The sequence below is a fragment of the Corvus brachyrhynchos genome, unplaced genomic scaffold (assembly GCF_000691975.1).
Source record: "Corvus brachyrhynchos isolate BGI_N302 unplaced genomic scaffold, ASM69197v1 scaffold452, whole genome shotgun sequence".
NCBI classification, from domain to species: domain Eukaryota; kingdom Metazoa; phylum Chordata; class Aves; order Passeriformes; family Corvidae; genus Corvus; species Corvus brachyrhynchos.
In genome coordinates, this window is record NW_008236764.1 from 190,822 (window position 1) to 203,901 (window position 13,080).

Below are 13,080 nucleotides of genomic sequence, written 5' to 3' on the forward strand. Positions count from 1 at the left end.
CCCCTCCCCCCCCCCCCACACCCTCGGGGGGCCCCCCTGCCCCTCCGTGCTCTGCCTAGCAGATCCCAGCTGGAATGGCTGGCCTGTGTATGGGGCTGGAAGATGCTTTGGCAGTGTGGGAGCTCAGGATGTGGCTGTCAGCTCTGAGGAGGCTTTAAAACAGCCTGACACAGATGCAGCACTGGGGATTTCTGGCCACAGCGCAGCCCTGCTCAGATCTGGGATTCCCAAACAAATGCCCATCTCCCTGGTGACTCAGCAGATCCCAGCTGGAATGGCTGGCCTGTGTATGGGGCTGGAAGATGCTTTGGCAGTGTGGGAGCTCAGGATGTGGCTGTCAGCTCTGAGGAGGCTTTAAAACAGCCTGACACAGATGCAGCACTGGGGATTTCTGGCCACAGCGCAGCCCTGCTCAGATCTGGGATTCCCAAACAAATGCCCATCTCCCTGGTGACTCAGAACTTCTCTGTTCTTCCACCCATTTTCCCATCTCCAGAGTCCCTTACAAGAAAACACAAGGAGGCAAGGTCAGATTTTTCAGCCTAAAAAAATCCTGCCTGAAACTTCCTAACTTTTCTTTTCATTTCTCTTGTCCTGAATTGAATCAAAGTACTGGAACCTGTGCCCATGGCCACACACCTCACTGGCACAGCCCCCAAGCCCCCTGCTGCTGCCTTTTCAGGAGAGGCTGGCATTTTCACAGCCCTGTGGTCTTAACCTCTTGCAGGCTGACTCATATGTACTGTCTGGCTAATTTTAGTCTGGGCTGGGGAGCTGGGAAGGGGAAAAGTGAGTAGCTGTGAAATTAATTGAATTACCTAAGCTGCGATGAATTTCTTGCAGCTGCCCTGGGCAGTGCCTCATCCCTGTCACTCAGGATGTCCTGCCTTAGATGCTGGTACCCAGCCTGTGTAGAGGTCCATCATCTGGTTTTGGCCCAGATCTTTCCTGGAGTTGTGCAGGGACATCAGCCTAAGGGAGGGATTCCTCCTCCCCTCTCCACACACAGATGGGGCACAGAGATGCTGCAGGGGAAGGAGTGGGACCTATGACAGTCTTTTTCCTTGCATGTCTCTGCTCCAGCTCTGAACGTGGAGCTGTGCATTGGCGTTGCTGACTGTGAGCAGGCCAGCTTGCCAGCAGGCTGAGCCAGAGCCCAGCTGTTATGACTAATAATAACAATAATAATGTTTGTCATGCTAATTACTACTGCAGAGCTGCTTTGGGCATGGACCTGCAAGGCTGCCCAGCCCATAGCATTTGATGCCAGTGGGTCTTGCATAGGGCAAGCTGAGGTGTGACACGGCTGCAGGGCTTGGGGGAATGGGACTGAAGCTGCAGCCTGTTCCTCTGGTGCAGCCTTTGGTGGGGGCTGTGGGGGCTGTCATAGGGATGGGGACCAGCCTGGGTGGAACAGGAGGTAGGGGGAAAGGTATGAGAGAGGACTGGGTCTGGTGTCTGGCATGGCTGGTAATGGCCAGCCCAGACTGCTGCTCCTGGCACGGGACAGCTTGGCGGCTCTAAAGGAAAATTGCTTTTCTTGGTCGTGCTCATGGGCTCCGGTTTCAAGCTGGGCTGGGAGTGAAAGTGTTGGATGCTGCAGTGGAAATAGCTGGAGTAGCCCTCTGGTCTGCTGCTGGAGATGGCTGGCAGAGGTGGGCCACAGAGGGCAGGGACCACGGGGCATCGTCATCAGTCCTGTGTGAGTCAGTGTGGGCTGGGCAGAGTCACCGGCTCTATTTTTAGGGGCTGTGGATGAGCAGGGAGCAGGACGTGTTCCCTGTGGCATCCTGGGTGGGAGGGACGCTGACTCAGAGCAGGGTGAAGGGGCTGTGGCATGCAAAGGGATCGTGGTCCCGTGTTCCAGTCCCCTCAGGAAAAGCGGTGACCCTGTTTCCTGTGCCCTGGCTGGGGTCTTCAGCATTCTTGAAGCAACTTAAGGATCCTGAATGAGCCAGATGTGTTTTTGCACAACTTGTGGTGGAAGAGGTAGGGGGAAATGTTCAGCTGGAGGAGGTCAGCTCAGGCACCTTCACTGGCATGAAATATGGATCCAGGGAGAAGGGTGTGGTCCTCTTCCCATGCAAGCTGTAGGCTCATCTGTTTCTGCTTCTCTTTGCCACAGAGCCCAGGAGCTATGTTGAGTCAGTGGCCCGCACGGCCACAACGGGCAGGGGAGGGACACTGCCCGCTGCCCAGCCTGCTGCCCAGCCCACTGCTCAGCCCGCTGCCCAGCCCGGAGGCCCAGAGGTGCCCACGAGGAATGGCACTTTCTCCAACTCCTTCATCGCCCCCAGCCCTGTCTCCACCAGCAGCCCTATTCACAGCATGGATGGGTAAGGCAGTGGGTGCAGGTCCCAGGGACTGGTGGGGCTGGGGCTGAACCCTGCCTGGTGCACAGGTTTAGAATCACAGAATCATTAAGGCTGGAAAAGACATCCAAGATCTCCACCTACCAAATCCAAGTAAATGGGAAACTACCACTGTGGTAAATTCAAAAGCAGGCTCAGTATTCCTGTGAAGAGCAGTTGAGTGTGATTCAGAGCACAAGACATTTCCACCATCCTGAGGTTAATACAAACAATGCAGCTCTGTGAGGTGAGGCAGGATGTAAATCAGTGTTAATAGTTCCAGTCTTTTACAGTCCAGGCACAAGCCTGGACCAGCTTGGGACCAAAGGGATCAGTCCCATAAATTAAAGCATAGTTGAGTGCCTTTTGTGAGGACTCCTCCTGGGTTATCTTGGGCAGGTGGCTCCTGTTTGCCCTGGGGAAATATTGCCAGTGGATACATCCAAGATCATCGCGTCCAGCCTTTGACTGAACACCACCAAGCCAACTACGCCAGAGCACTAAGTGCCATGTCCAGCTGTTTCTTGAATATCTCCAGGGATGGTGCTTGCTCCCACATTTTAACTGCCTTTGCAAAGACCCGCATCTCTCCATGCAGGGTTTGGGTATCCCGGCCAGCTGTGCACCTCAGTGCCCTGAGAACACAAATCTGGGTCACTGCTGGTTGGTTGGTGGTTACTGGACCTCAGAAACCTCTCACTGGGAAGGTGTCCCCTGGAGTGGGAGGAGGGATGGGTTGTGCTAATTCCTAGCCCTGGGTTAGGCTGAGCCTGAGTCCTCCAGGGTGAGATGGAGCCATTGTCCCTGTCCCCTGTCCGCCCTGCCCACGAGGTGTTCTGCACCCACACAGGCTGGCAGGGCAGAATAAATCAGGTGTTTGCTGGGAGCAGAGCTGGGAAAAGGCTCTGTTCCATAGAAGGTCATACTTTGAGATGGAACTGGGTTTCATGGTGGGACTAAAGCTGCCTCTGGTTGCTTTCATGCAGCTGGCAGGACCCATCCCATGGTTGCCTCTGGACAACCAAGTAGCTGCCGGGCTCTATGCCTCAGTTTCCCTGTGCGCCACGTGCGGGAGGGTGCCAGTACCAGTCAGCAGCAGGAACAAGTGGTGGAGCTGAATTCTGCTTTTCTTCGTCTCTCCTCAGGGCCTCCCTCCGCAGCTACCCATCAGAAGGCAGCCCCCATGGCACGGTTACGCCTCCCCATGCCTCTGCTGAGCCCCTGTACCGGTCACCTGTTGGCTTGCAGATGCCCTCTGCTCACAGCAGCTACCAAAACTCGTCTCCATCTTCCTTTGCAATGGTCCAAGGAGGGGTCCCGGGCTCTGCATACAGCAGCCCCGACTACGCTGATGGCCGAGCTGGCCTCCAGCCAGAACCCCAAGCTCGGCCACAGCCACAGGTCAATGTGGTGGGGGTGCACACCCTGCCAGGGAGCCCCCGCAGCCTGCACCGGACAGTGGCTACGAATACACCGCCCAGCCCTGGCTTCGGGCGAAGAGCCATCAACCCCAACCTGAGTGGTGCTCCCGGCAGCCCTGGGCTGAGCAGGCATGCTGTGGTGGCCCATGGCAACCTGGTGGCCCCCCCAGGGAGCCCCAGCCTGTCCAGGCACCAATCAGCAGCAGCCACATCCCCTGGCAGCCCCCTGTATGGCTACTCCAGCCCGGAGGAAAGGCACCTGACGCTGTCTCGGCAGAGCAGCTCCTCTGGCTACCAGCCTCCCTCCACGCCGTCCTTCCCTGTCTCCCCAGCATACTACCCTGGCACGAGCACGCCGCACTCCTCCTCCCCAGACTCGGCTGCCTACCGCCAGGGCAGCCCCACGTCGCAGCCTGCGCTGCCTGAGAAGCGGCGGATGTCAGCTGGGGACCGCTCCAACAGCCTCCCCAACTACGCCACTGTCAACGGCAAGATGTCCTCACCCCTCTCCAGCGGCATGTCCAGCCCCAGCGGTGGGAGCGCCGTTGCCTTCTCCCACACTCTGCCGGACTTCTCCAAGTTCTCCATGCCAGGTAAGGGATGCTCTTGGAGGTCCCTGTGTCCCCTTGCCCTGCTCAAGGCTCTCCCCTCCTCCTCCTTGCTGGCTGTCAGGAAAGGGATTGCAGCCATGTCCTGATTTACCCCTCCTGTCCATCCGCAAACCAAAGGCACCGCTGGGGCTTGGGCCATTTCCTGCGCTTTCTGACAAATCCAAACAGGAAAAACACCGACCAGCATCTCTGGCATAAACAGTGCTCAGAGATGTGTATGGGGAGATCAAAGCTCCTGGAGACGACTTTTCTCTGCCGTGGGGATGCACTGACCTCTTGGCCTCATTCCCAGTGGACTTTACCCCACTGAGACCCCGCTGCGGTGCTGCCTCCTCATTTCAAATGGTGCCGTGCCCTGGGTGCCGTCCTGCCTGGAACACTTTTGCCAGCTCCTGTTACAGACACCTTGGTGACGCCAAGATCGGGCTGATAGGACCAGGGGAATAAAGCTGTGGGGCAGTGGTGGCTCCAGCTGCTGGGCCAGTTCCTCTGCTGAGCGGGCAGCCCTTTGTGGGGACGCTGGCACTTGTCCTGGCCCCGTGATTCCTGTGGCCAGGGACCTTTCCCAGTGGGGAAGCATGAGTAATTAAAACCTGTAACAATTAACAAGCAGCTTGGAGAGGGGAGCGAGCCCCCTGCCTCTCCAAAGGTGACCAGACTGCAGAGGGCTGATAACATGTCTCCAGCAGAGATGCTATCCAATCCTCTTGGTTGTATGCCTGGTTGTTTTTGGAAAGCAGGTGGTTGTAAATGTTGCCTGAGTAAATGACAGCTTCATGGCCAGAGGACCAGCTCCGGTTGAGGCTGTGCCACTGGTGGGCACTGAAGAAGGCACAGTCAGGCTGGGGCTGGGGCTGCTTTGCCCAGGGTGGATTGACCCGTCCAGTTCTTCTGCACAGAGCAAAGACAAGGGAAGAAATTTATTTTTATGAAGTATGAGCCAAATCTTTAACATTAGAGAGCAGTGAAGGTCCTCTGAAGTCAGAGGATCTCCCCAGCACCTCCAGACATACCTCTTTCCTCCAACAGTTTTTATTTCACCTGGCCAGCTTCCTTTAAAATGAAGAGTTCCCATTTTGTCTGTGGCTGCGGGCCAAAGAGGCTCACCTGATGCACAGCCCTTCGAGGGCCCTTGAGCTTGGATTTAGCTTTAGATGCCCAGCAGCCCCATAAGCTCCAGGGGATTATCGGCCTGTCTGGGTATGGGGAACTGGGTTGAGGTTAGTGCAATGTGGCAGGTCTGAAAGGAGGTGGATGTATTAATGCTTTGGCTGGATGTAGGGTTTCAGATACAGCATCTTTTAACTTTTTTCTTGTCTTTTCTTCCCTTTCCTGCAGACATCAGTCCTGAGACTCGTGCCAATGTCAAGTTTGTGCAGGATACTTCTAAGTACTGGTACAAACCAGACATCTCCAGGGAGCAGGGTAGGTAGATGACAGAGGGTCAGGAGTTGGGGTGTGTCTGGGATCGCAGGGATTAGCAAGGATTTCCCTTATGGACTGGGTTGAGAGTGAGGGTGAATAATGGCTGCTCAGGCCGTTGCAGATGGGGGTTGAAGCCCCATTCATCTGCAGGTTTGTGTGATGTGGGCTCATCAGACCTCCTCTTGGAGAGGAGCTCCAGTCCCTGGAGTGTGCAGTGGGTCTATGTTTGCAGTTTGGGGTGCAAAACACCCAAATCTTGAGTTGATAATGCTCAGAGGCATCTTGGAAACATGGCTAAAATAAGCAGGGAGAACGAGGAGGCAGCAGGATGCCTTCAGGGGCATGGTCCCAGCATTTGGCCCTTGGCTCCTGCTTGCTCTCCAGTACTTGGTTGCTCAGAGATAGGCAAGGAGATGTGCACACAAGGGCGATGGGGGTGGGGGGAGATGAGCCTGTGCCTGGCAATCCACTCAGGCATGCAGGAGGGGCGGTAACATTGTGGTGCCTGGCTATGAGGTGTGGAGCTGGGGCACCCCATCCCAACCCACACCTGCTGGTGTCTTGAGGGTGTGTTGGTTCTCACCATGCCATCTCTGAGCTCTGCCGTTCTCTCCTGCAGCCATTGCCCTGCTGAAGGACAGGGAGCCGGGGGCTTTCATCATCCGAGACAGCCACTCCTTCCGGGGAGCCTATGGCCTCGCCATGAAAGTCGCTTCTCCGCCTCCCACGGTCATGCAGCAGAACAAGAAAGGTATTGTGTGCCCTTCTCCTTCCCACGCCGAGATGCTTTCCATCGTTCAGCCGGGGTGAGCGGGCAGCTGGGGCTGCTGAGCCAGTCATGCCCTTGGGTATGTGCCGATGTGGCAGGATCCTTGCCTCCCAGGGCACAGGGAGGCACCAGACACCCTCTGCCCTGAGCTGTGGAGGGCGCAGGAGCACCTATGTCTTGGGCTTTGGTGTAATGAAATGGGCACAGCCTCTCCAGCCCACCAACACTGTGGGGGAGCTTGGCTTGGGGTTGACCCTGTGCAAAGGGGCAGGTTTGAGGAGAGTGTGTGTCGTGTTAGGGACCCCTCCCTTGAGCTGGAGCACTGGTTTCCTAATGGGGCTGCATAGTAATAGGAGGGTGGCTCTGGTGTGAAAACATCTCATCTCTTCCCAGGAGATTTGACTAATGAGCTGGTGAGGCACTTCCTCATCGAGACTAGCTCACGAGGTGTGAAACTAAAAGGATGTCCCAATGAGCCTAATTTTGGTAAGTGCCCCCAGTGTGCTTCCCACACGTGGGGTTGGGTTGGGAGAGCCTTGCCTTTGCCAGACTGTCAAAGCAGAACTGTTGGGTGTCTGGGAGAGCCTATTACTGCCTCTTGTTCCTGTGTAACTGCATCCTGTGGGCATTTGGAGCCTCTAAGTTCATGCACACTCATGAGAACACACAAATGTACCTGTATGCATAGGTACATACCTGTCTACACACACATGTAGGACAAATGATGCTGCTGGGCAGGGTGGAGGGTGGGGGCTCCCCTTCTTTCATTTATCTCATGGCTAATGTTGTCTGAGGAGCAGCACGAAGACCTTTGTCTCATTTGTTGTTCCTAAAGTGGCCCTGGCATCTCTGTCCCCTCCCTGAGCCCTCTGTGGAGAGCTACATGGTGGTTTCAGTGAGAGGAATTGCCACATGTGGCATTAGGACCATTAATGAAGAAACCCACCTAAAAGCCTGTTTCCATCCACCCAGGGCAATGCTGACCTAATCAGGGAAAGCTGGAGTTTCTTGTTCCTTTCCTTGGTTAATGGTTAATGGTACTTTGGATTGTGCAGTCCCACAGCCTAATGATTTTTCAAAAGGATCATTGTATTAACCCAGCAGGTGCAAACAATTCTTCATCTGGCAACACTGGCCCTATGCTGACCATCTTCCCTCTCTCCCCAGGCTGTCTCTCGGCACTGGTGTACCAGCACTCCATCACGCCCTTGGCCCTGCCCTGCAAGCTGGTCATTCCTGACCGAGGTAAGAGCGAGGAGCAGAAGGCATTGCATCTGTCCCCACAACCTGCAGGGAGGGGGTAGGTTTCCAAGCAGGGAGCACCAGTAACCATCCCATGTCTTCTAGATCCGATGGAGGAAAAGAAAGACTCTATGTCAGCCACCAACTCAGCCACGGACCTCCTCAAACAGGGTGCAGGTGAGTTGAGAGGGGCAGTCGTGGGGTGAACATGGCTTGGAGTAGTGGCTGACCCCATGCCTGTTGTCTCCCTTTCCAGCCTGCAACGTCCTCTTCATCAATTCAGTGGAGATGGAGTCTCTGACAGGCCCCCAGGCCATCTCGAAGGCTGTTGCTGAGACACTGGTGGCTGACCCCACGCCCACAGCTACCATTGTTCACTTCAAAGTCTCCGCACAAGGCATCACCTTAACAGATAACCAGAGGAAGTAAGAGCCTCCACGGTCACATATCTGGCCAAAAGCCAATGTTGGCTCGTTCCCAAAGCCAACAGGGCTGTGATTCAGGAAGTGTGTTGGTGAAGGATGTCCCTGGGATGGCATCACCCTGGTCATGGACATGGCTGGGATTTGTCCTTGACTCTTGGAACATCCTGTAGGAGACCTATGGCAGTGTTCCCTGGGCTGGTGGAGCTGGGTTGTGGTGGGAGAGTGGTGGAGCCTCCCTGGCCCTGACATTCCCTGCTTTGTGTTTCAGATTGTTCTTCCGAAGACACTACCCCCTCAATACTGTCACCTTCTGTGACTTGGATCCCCAGGAACGAAAGTGAGTGCCCTAACCTGGGGGGAGCACGTGACCCTTGCCCCTTTCACTCCTGTAGCCTCCTGGGATGCTTGGAGCAGGGTCTTTGCTTGCTCTCTCCCCTGCTCTTGCGGAGAGCAGCAATGCTAGGTCCCCTTGGATACTGTGGGGGAGTGCCAGCTTCTTCTGGTGACTTTTTGGTGTCTCAAGCACTTTCATGCTGAAGGAGAGGTGCATCATTTTTCCATAAAGCCAAGCCTATGCAAAGCCAGACTGGCCTTCCACCATTGGTGTGGTGGTCCCCATCTTGGCCCTGTCTCTCTGTGGGGTGCAGGAGGGACCATCCCTCACACCTTCTCTTTTCCTTGCAGGTGGACTAAAACTGATGGCAGTGGCCCAGCCAAGTAAGTACTTTCTGTGCTTCCAGCAGATTCCTCCCAGCTGCTGTCGAGGTGGCTTCTGCCTGTTTGGGCATTGGCTGGGAGATGCCCTGTGCAGGGCATCCTGGCTGTGTGTGAGATGGGCTCAGCTCCTCACTGCAGGAGTGTTTCACCCAAGCATGAGAGTATGGTCTTGGGGACTCTGGATGCATCTTTCAGCCCCAAATTGCTGGTCAGAGCAGGCATGTGTCTTGCTGAACTGACCAAACTGGAAGCTCTCCTGACAGAGCCACTGGGAACCAGCTTACGGAGCAGAGCTGGGGTTATGCTGATGGCCTGTGAGCTGCTGGTCATCTCTTCCTCTTCTTCCTGTCCTTCCTGTCCTGACCCATGGGAACACAGAGCTGTTGACTGAACCCATTTCCAGGGGCCAGCTCCCACTAATTTTAGCCATTGTGTTAGCAAAGGGGTTTTTATTAGGATGTCCAGCTGCTGTGGTATTTCCCCTCCCCAATTAGAAATGCCGTAGCCTGGGCCTGTCTCACATTCTGTTCCCCCTGTATTTATAACTTGAGTTTGCACATTCTAATTAAAAAAAAAGAAGGGACATTTTATTCATCAGGGGGGAGACAGACAGAAATAACCAGATGGTCTCACTTAGCTTCCTGTGTCCTTGCATGGCCTTCATCTCCAAGAGGGTCTACCCCAATGCCCAGCCCATCACACTTCTGGCTTCAAGAGGCCAAACCAAGGCAGTGCTGTGATCATCTGGAAGGCCCCTTCCTGGGGACGAACTTGGGAAGGGTGGCAGAAGTGTTCAGAGCAAGGGTGGTTTGGTCAAGAAATGATTGAAACCTGGCCTTCAAAGAAACTGCAGCAAAGGGAAGAGGAGGTGGGCCTTCATGCAGGCTGGTTTGGGATGTATCCCTCTGTGTTGTGAGAGGGGCATGTGAAAGAGGGGAAGAGGGCCAAGACCATGTTGGAAGAGGGTGGTGGTAATCCTTGTGAGAGCAGTATTGGCAAACCTTGTTGAGGCTCTTGCCTTTTCCCCACACAGGCTCTTTGGCTTTGTGGCCAGGAAGCAAGGGAGCACCACAGACAACATCTGCCACCTCTTTGCTGAGCTGGACCCAGACCAGCCAGCTGCAGCCATCGTCAACTTTGTCTCCAGGGTCATGCTTGGCTCCGGCCAGAAGAGATGAGCTGGCACTTGCGGGTGATTCTTGAATTTTGGAGAAGGACTTGGAGCTGATCCGAGAAGGAGTGCGAGGAAGTGCATTGTGGGAGAGGGAAGTGAATCGGGGGGGGAAAAGGGTTGGAATTTTGGAGGAAAACAGCAAACAACAAAAAAACCCCAACAAAACCCGTAAAAACTCAACACAAGCTAAACACACACGTAGAGGAACCAAAACCACGCACCCACAAAAGAGAGCCACAAAAGTCACGCCAGACAGGATGCATGTCCCATCGCAGGGAAGGTGACCAAAGCAAAGGCGGCAGTGAGAGGCGTGTTCCTAGCTTTCAGCATCACGGCCTCAAGTGGTGACTTCCATTTGGGACTGAATGCGGGACCATGACTGGTGTTTCCCATCTGGAAAAAAAAGAGGCAACTGGCAAAACCCATGGAAGAAGCTTCATCCCAGCAGCCCCATCTGCTGTGTGTTTGAACTGACCTGTAGGAGATAATAACATGGGCTGGGTCTATGGGACACCAGAGGAGATGCTCTCAGAAACCTTTCCTTGTCCAGCTGCAGAGGAGGGTCCTCACTGGTCCCTGCGCTTCCCCCAAAACCTGCTCGTGACCTGGCAGCTTGCTGGGGACATGGGGAAATTGGTCCTGAACCTTCCCATCCGTGGGGAGCTTGGCCATGGGCTGACCTTTGCTGACCCACAGCCCAGCATCAGTCACAGGTGAGAGGCTGTGAGTCCACCCAGAGAGGGGGTCGCGCTGTTTCTCCATTTCCCCAGGGGTTCTTGTGCCCCCCAGCATGCGAGGAGGTGTGGGGGTTCCTGCCGCCCTGCGCCTGGGGAAGGTGGATACTCCCCAGGAACCCGGAGGATGCAGAAAGTCACCTCCTCTCCCATCTTCCCCTTTTCCCTCCCATCACTAGTCCTCTTGGGCAGTTTTCTCCTGCGGCCTGTCACATACTCTTAACACAAAAAAAGCAAAACAGAAAAGAAAGGAATAATTGTAATAATAATAATAATGATTATAATAATAGCGGATGCTGGCACGGGTGGGTTCCCTGTGCGAAGCAGCAGACCCGTGGCTACCCCTATCTAGCTCTTCGGAGACACGCAAGCGGTTTTTAAATTGCATGGACATTCAAGTTGCACGAAAGGCGAATGACTACAAGTAACTCAGGCGCTTTTTTCTCCTTTTGTTTTGGAGGCCATGTTAAAAAAAATAAAGAAAAAGAAGGAAGAAAACTAAAAAAAGAAAAAAGGAAGGGACCTGCAGTGGTTGGGCAGCTTTGGCTCAGTGGGGAGGTAACAGGTCCTCTGAGAGCCATCCCAGTTGACGCATGCGTACCCCCAAAACCATCTGGCTGGAGGCTCATGCCCCTCAAAATGCACCATAGTTTTGCAGTGATTTCAGTGCTGTCAGCTTTTCCCTTAGCTTTGGTAGGTGAGGAGGGCAAGTTGGGTGGAGAGAGGGGCAGAGGGCCCCTGTGCCACTGCAGGGGGAGAGATCATGGTGAGGGTGCAGCAGGTGGAGGTCCCAGCTCTATGGTGCTGGGGAGGGGGCAGAGGATGCTTCGGTCACATGTGCAGGTTTAGGGTAGGGGGAATGGTCCAGCTGGAGCTGTGGGGTCATTACTGAGCCCTCTGCTGCAAATATTCCCCCTGAGGGCTTTTTTGGGTGAAGTTTTCAGTGCAAAGTAGCCCAGATAGTCTTTTGGGGACAAAAATTAGAAACGTAGCACTGCAGTCCCCCGGAGAGCTTGTCTCCCGTGGACCACCCTTGCCTTGATAGCTATAGTATATATGCAAGCTATACTGACAAAATACTGTAAGCTAATGGAATTTTAAGGAGGAAAAAAAAGGTTAAATTTACACTCCAAAAATATTTATTTTTGCCATATTGCTTTCTGTGCATCATATCTCCCCCACTATATCCCCCCCTTCCCCTGCCCTGGGGAAACACCTGCATGTTAAAAGAAAATCCAGAGCAAGGCAAAATACAGATGGGGGAAGAGGCGGGGGCCCCTGTGTCGGGGTGGCCGTGTGTGACCGGTGCGTGTGTGCGGTGTGCGCGCGTGTGTGTGTGAGGGGGAGTGAGCGGCGTGGGCGGCCGGACAGGGCTGCCAGGGCCAGAGGCTGTACTGATGTACTGAAGTGTGACAGGATGGGTACCGAGGAGTTGGTTGTGAGATGGTGGTGGGACAGGAGGTTCCGGGGGGGCTTTCCCCCTCCCCGGCTCCCTGGCCGCACAGATGCAGAGACCTTTTAATTTTTGATATTTCCAAAAAGTGATTCCCTCCTTCTGCGAAATTCAAGCGAGACAAGAGACGATCTCACCCGTAATCTCCTCACCCTGCCATTCACCCATCAGAGAAAACACTGTGTTTATAGATATATAAAGATATATTTTTGAAAGCCTCTATTTTTCAGACCCGGCTCCCTGGCCGCACAGATGCAGAGACCTTTTAATTTTTGATATTTCCAAAAAGTGATTCCCTCCTTCTGCGAAATTCAAGCGAGACAAGAGACGATCTCACCCGTAATCTCCTCACCCTGCCATTCACCCATCAGAGAAAACACTGTGTTTATAGATATATAAAGATATATTTTTGAAAGCCTCTATTTTTCAGACTTGGTTTTCTCACTGCTAAGAAAAGAGATGATAATAATGTAATTTTATTTTAATCTGCTGCCTTGGAAACTGGTGCTTGGAACTCCCATTCCTCTTTTTCTCCCCATACAAACGAAGCAGATCTAAGCACCCCAGAGATGTTGCGTAGAAGCCGACCCCAGCAGATACCTGCCAATAGCATCACGCCTGCTTCGGGCCCTGAGCCTCTCATGGCTTCCCCACTAACCCACTAGCTGAAAATTTAGACCGTATCCAGATCTCAAACACTAACAAAATCATCTGATAATTGTATTATTTTTTTAACACACAGCTAATCACCTTCCAAT

At 54.0% G+C, this 13,080-nt stretch overlaps 1 protein-coding gene across 5 annotated transcripts in view; it reads left to right on the plus strand.

Moving 5' to 3' along the window:
- Positions 1-12,468, plus strand: part of TNS1 (tensin 1) — a 64,803-nt gene extending 52,335 nt beyond the window's left edge. For all 5 annotated transcript variants that reach the window (XM_017727296.1, XM_017727295.1, XM_017727294.1 and 2 more), the window contains 11 exons: positions 2,126-2,336; positions 3,497-4,365; positions 5,722-5,808; positions 6,428-6,559; positions 6,971-7,063; positions 7,745-7,822; positions 7,925-7,996; positions 8,076-8,244; positions 8,513-8,581; positions 8,929-8,961; positions 9,995-12,468. In XM_017727296.1, coding sequence (XP_017582785.1) covers positions 2,126-2,336; positions 3,497-4,365; positions 5,722-5,808; positions 6,428-6,559; positions 6,971-7,063; positions 7,745-7,822; positions 7,925-7,996; positions 8,076-8,244; positions 8,513-8,581; positions 8,929-8,961; positions 9,995-10,139 — 1,958 coding nt within the window. In that variant the 3' untranslated portion in view covers positions 10,140-12,468. The remainder of the gene's footprint in view (positions 1-2,125; positions 2,337-3,496; positions 4,366-5,721; positions 5,809-6,427; positions 6,560-6,970; positions 7,064-7,744; positions 7,823-7,924; positions 7,997-8,075; positions 8,245-8,512; positions 8,582-8,928; positions 8,962-9,994) is intronic.
- The last annotated feature ends 612 nt before the right edge of the window (positions 12,469-13,080 follow it).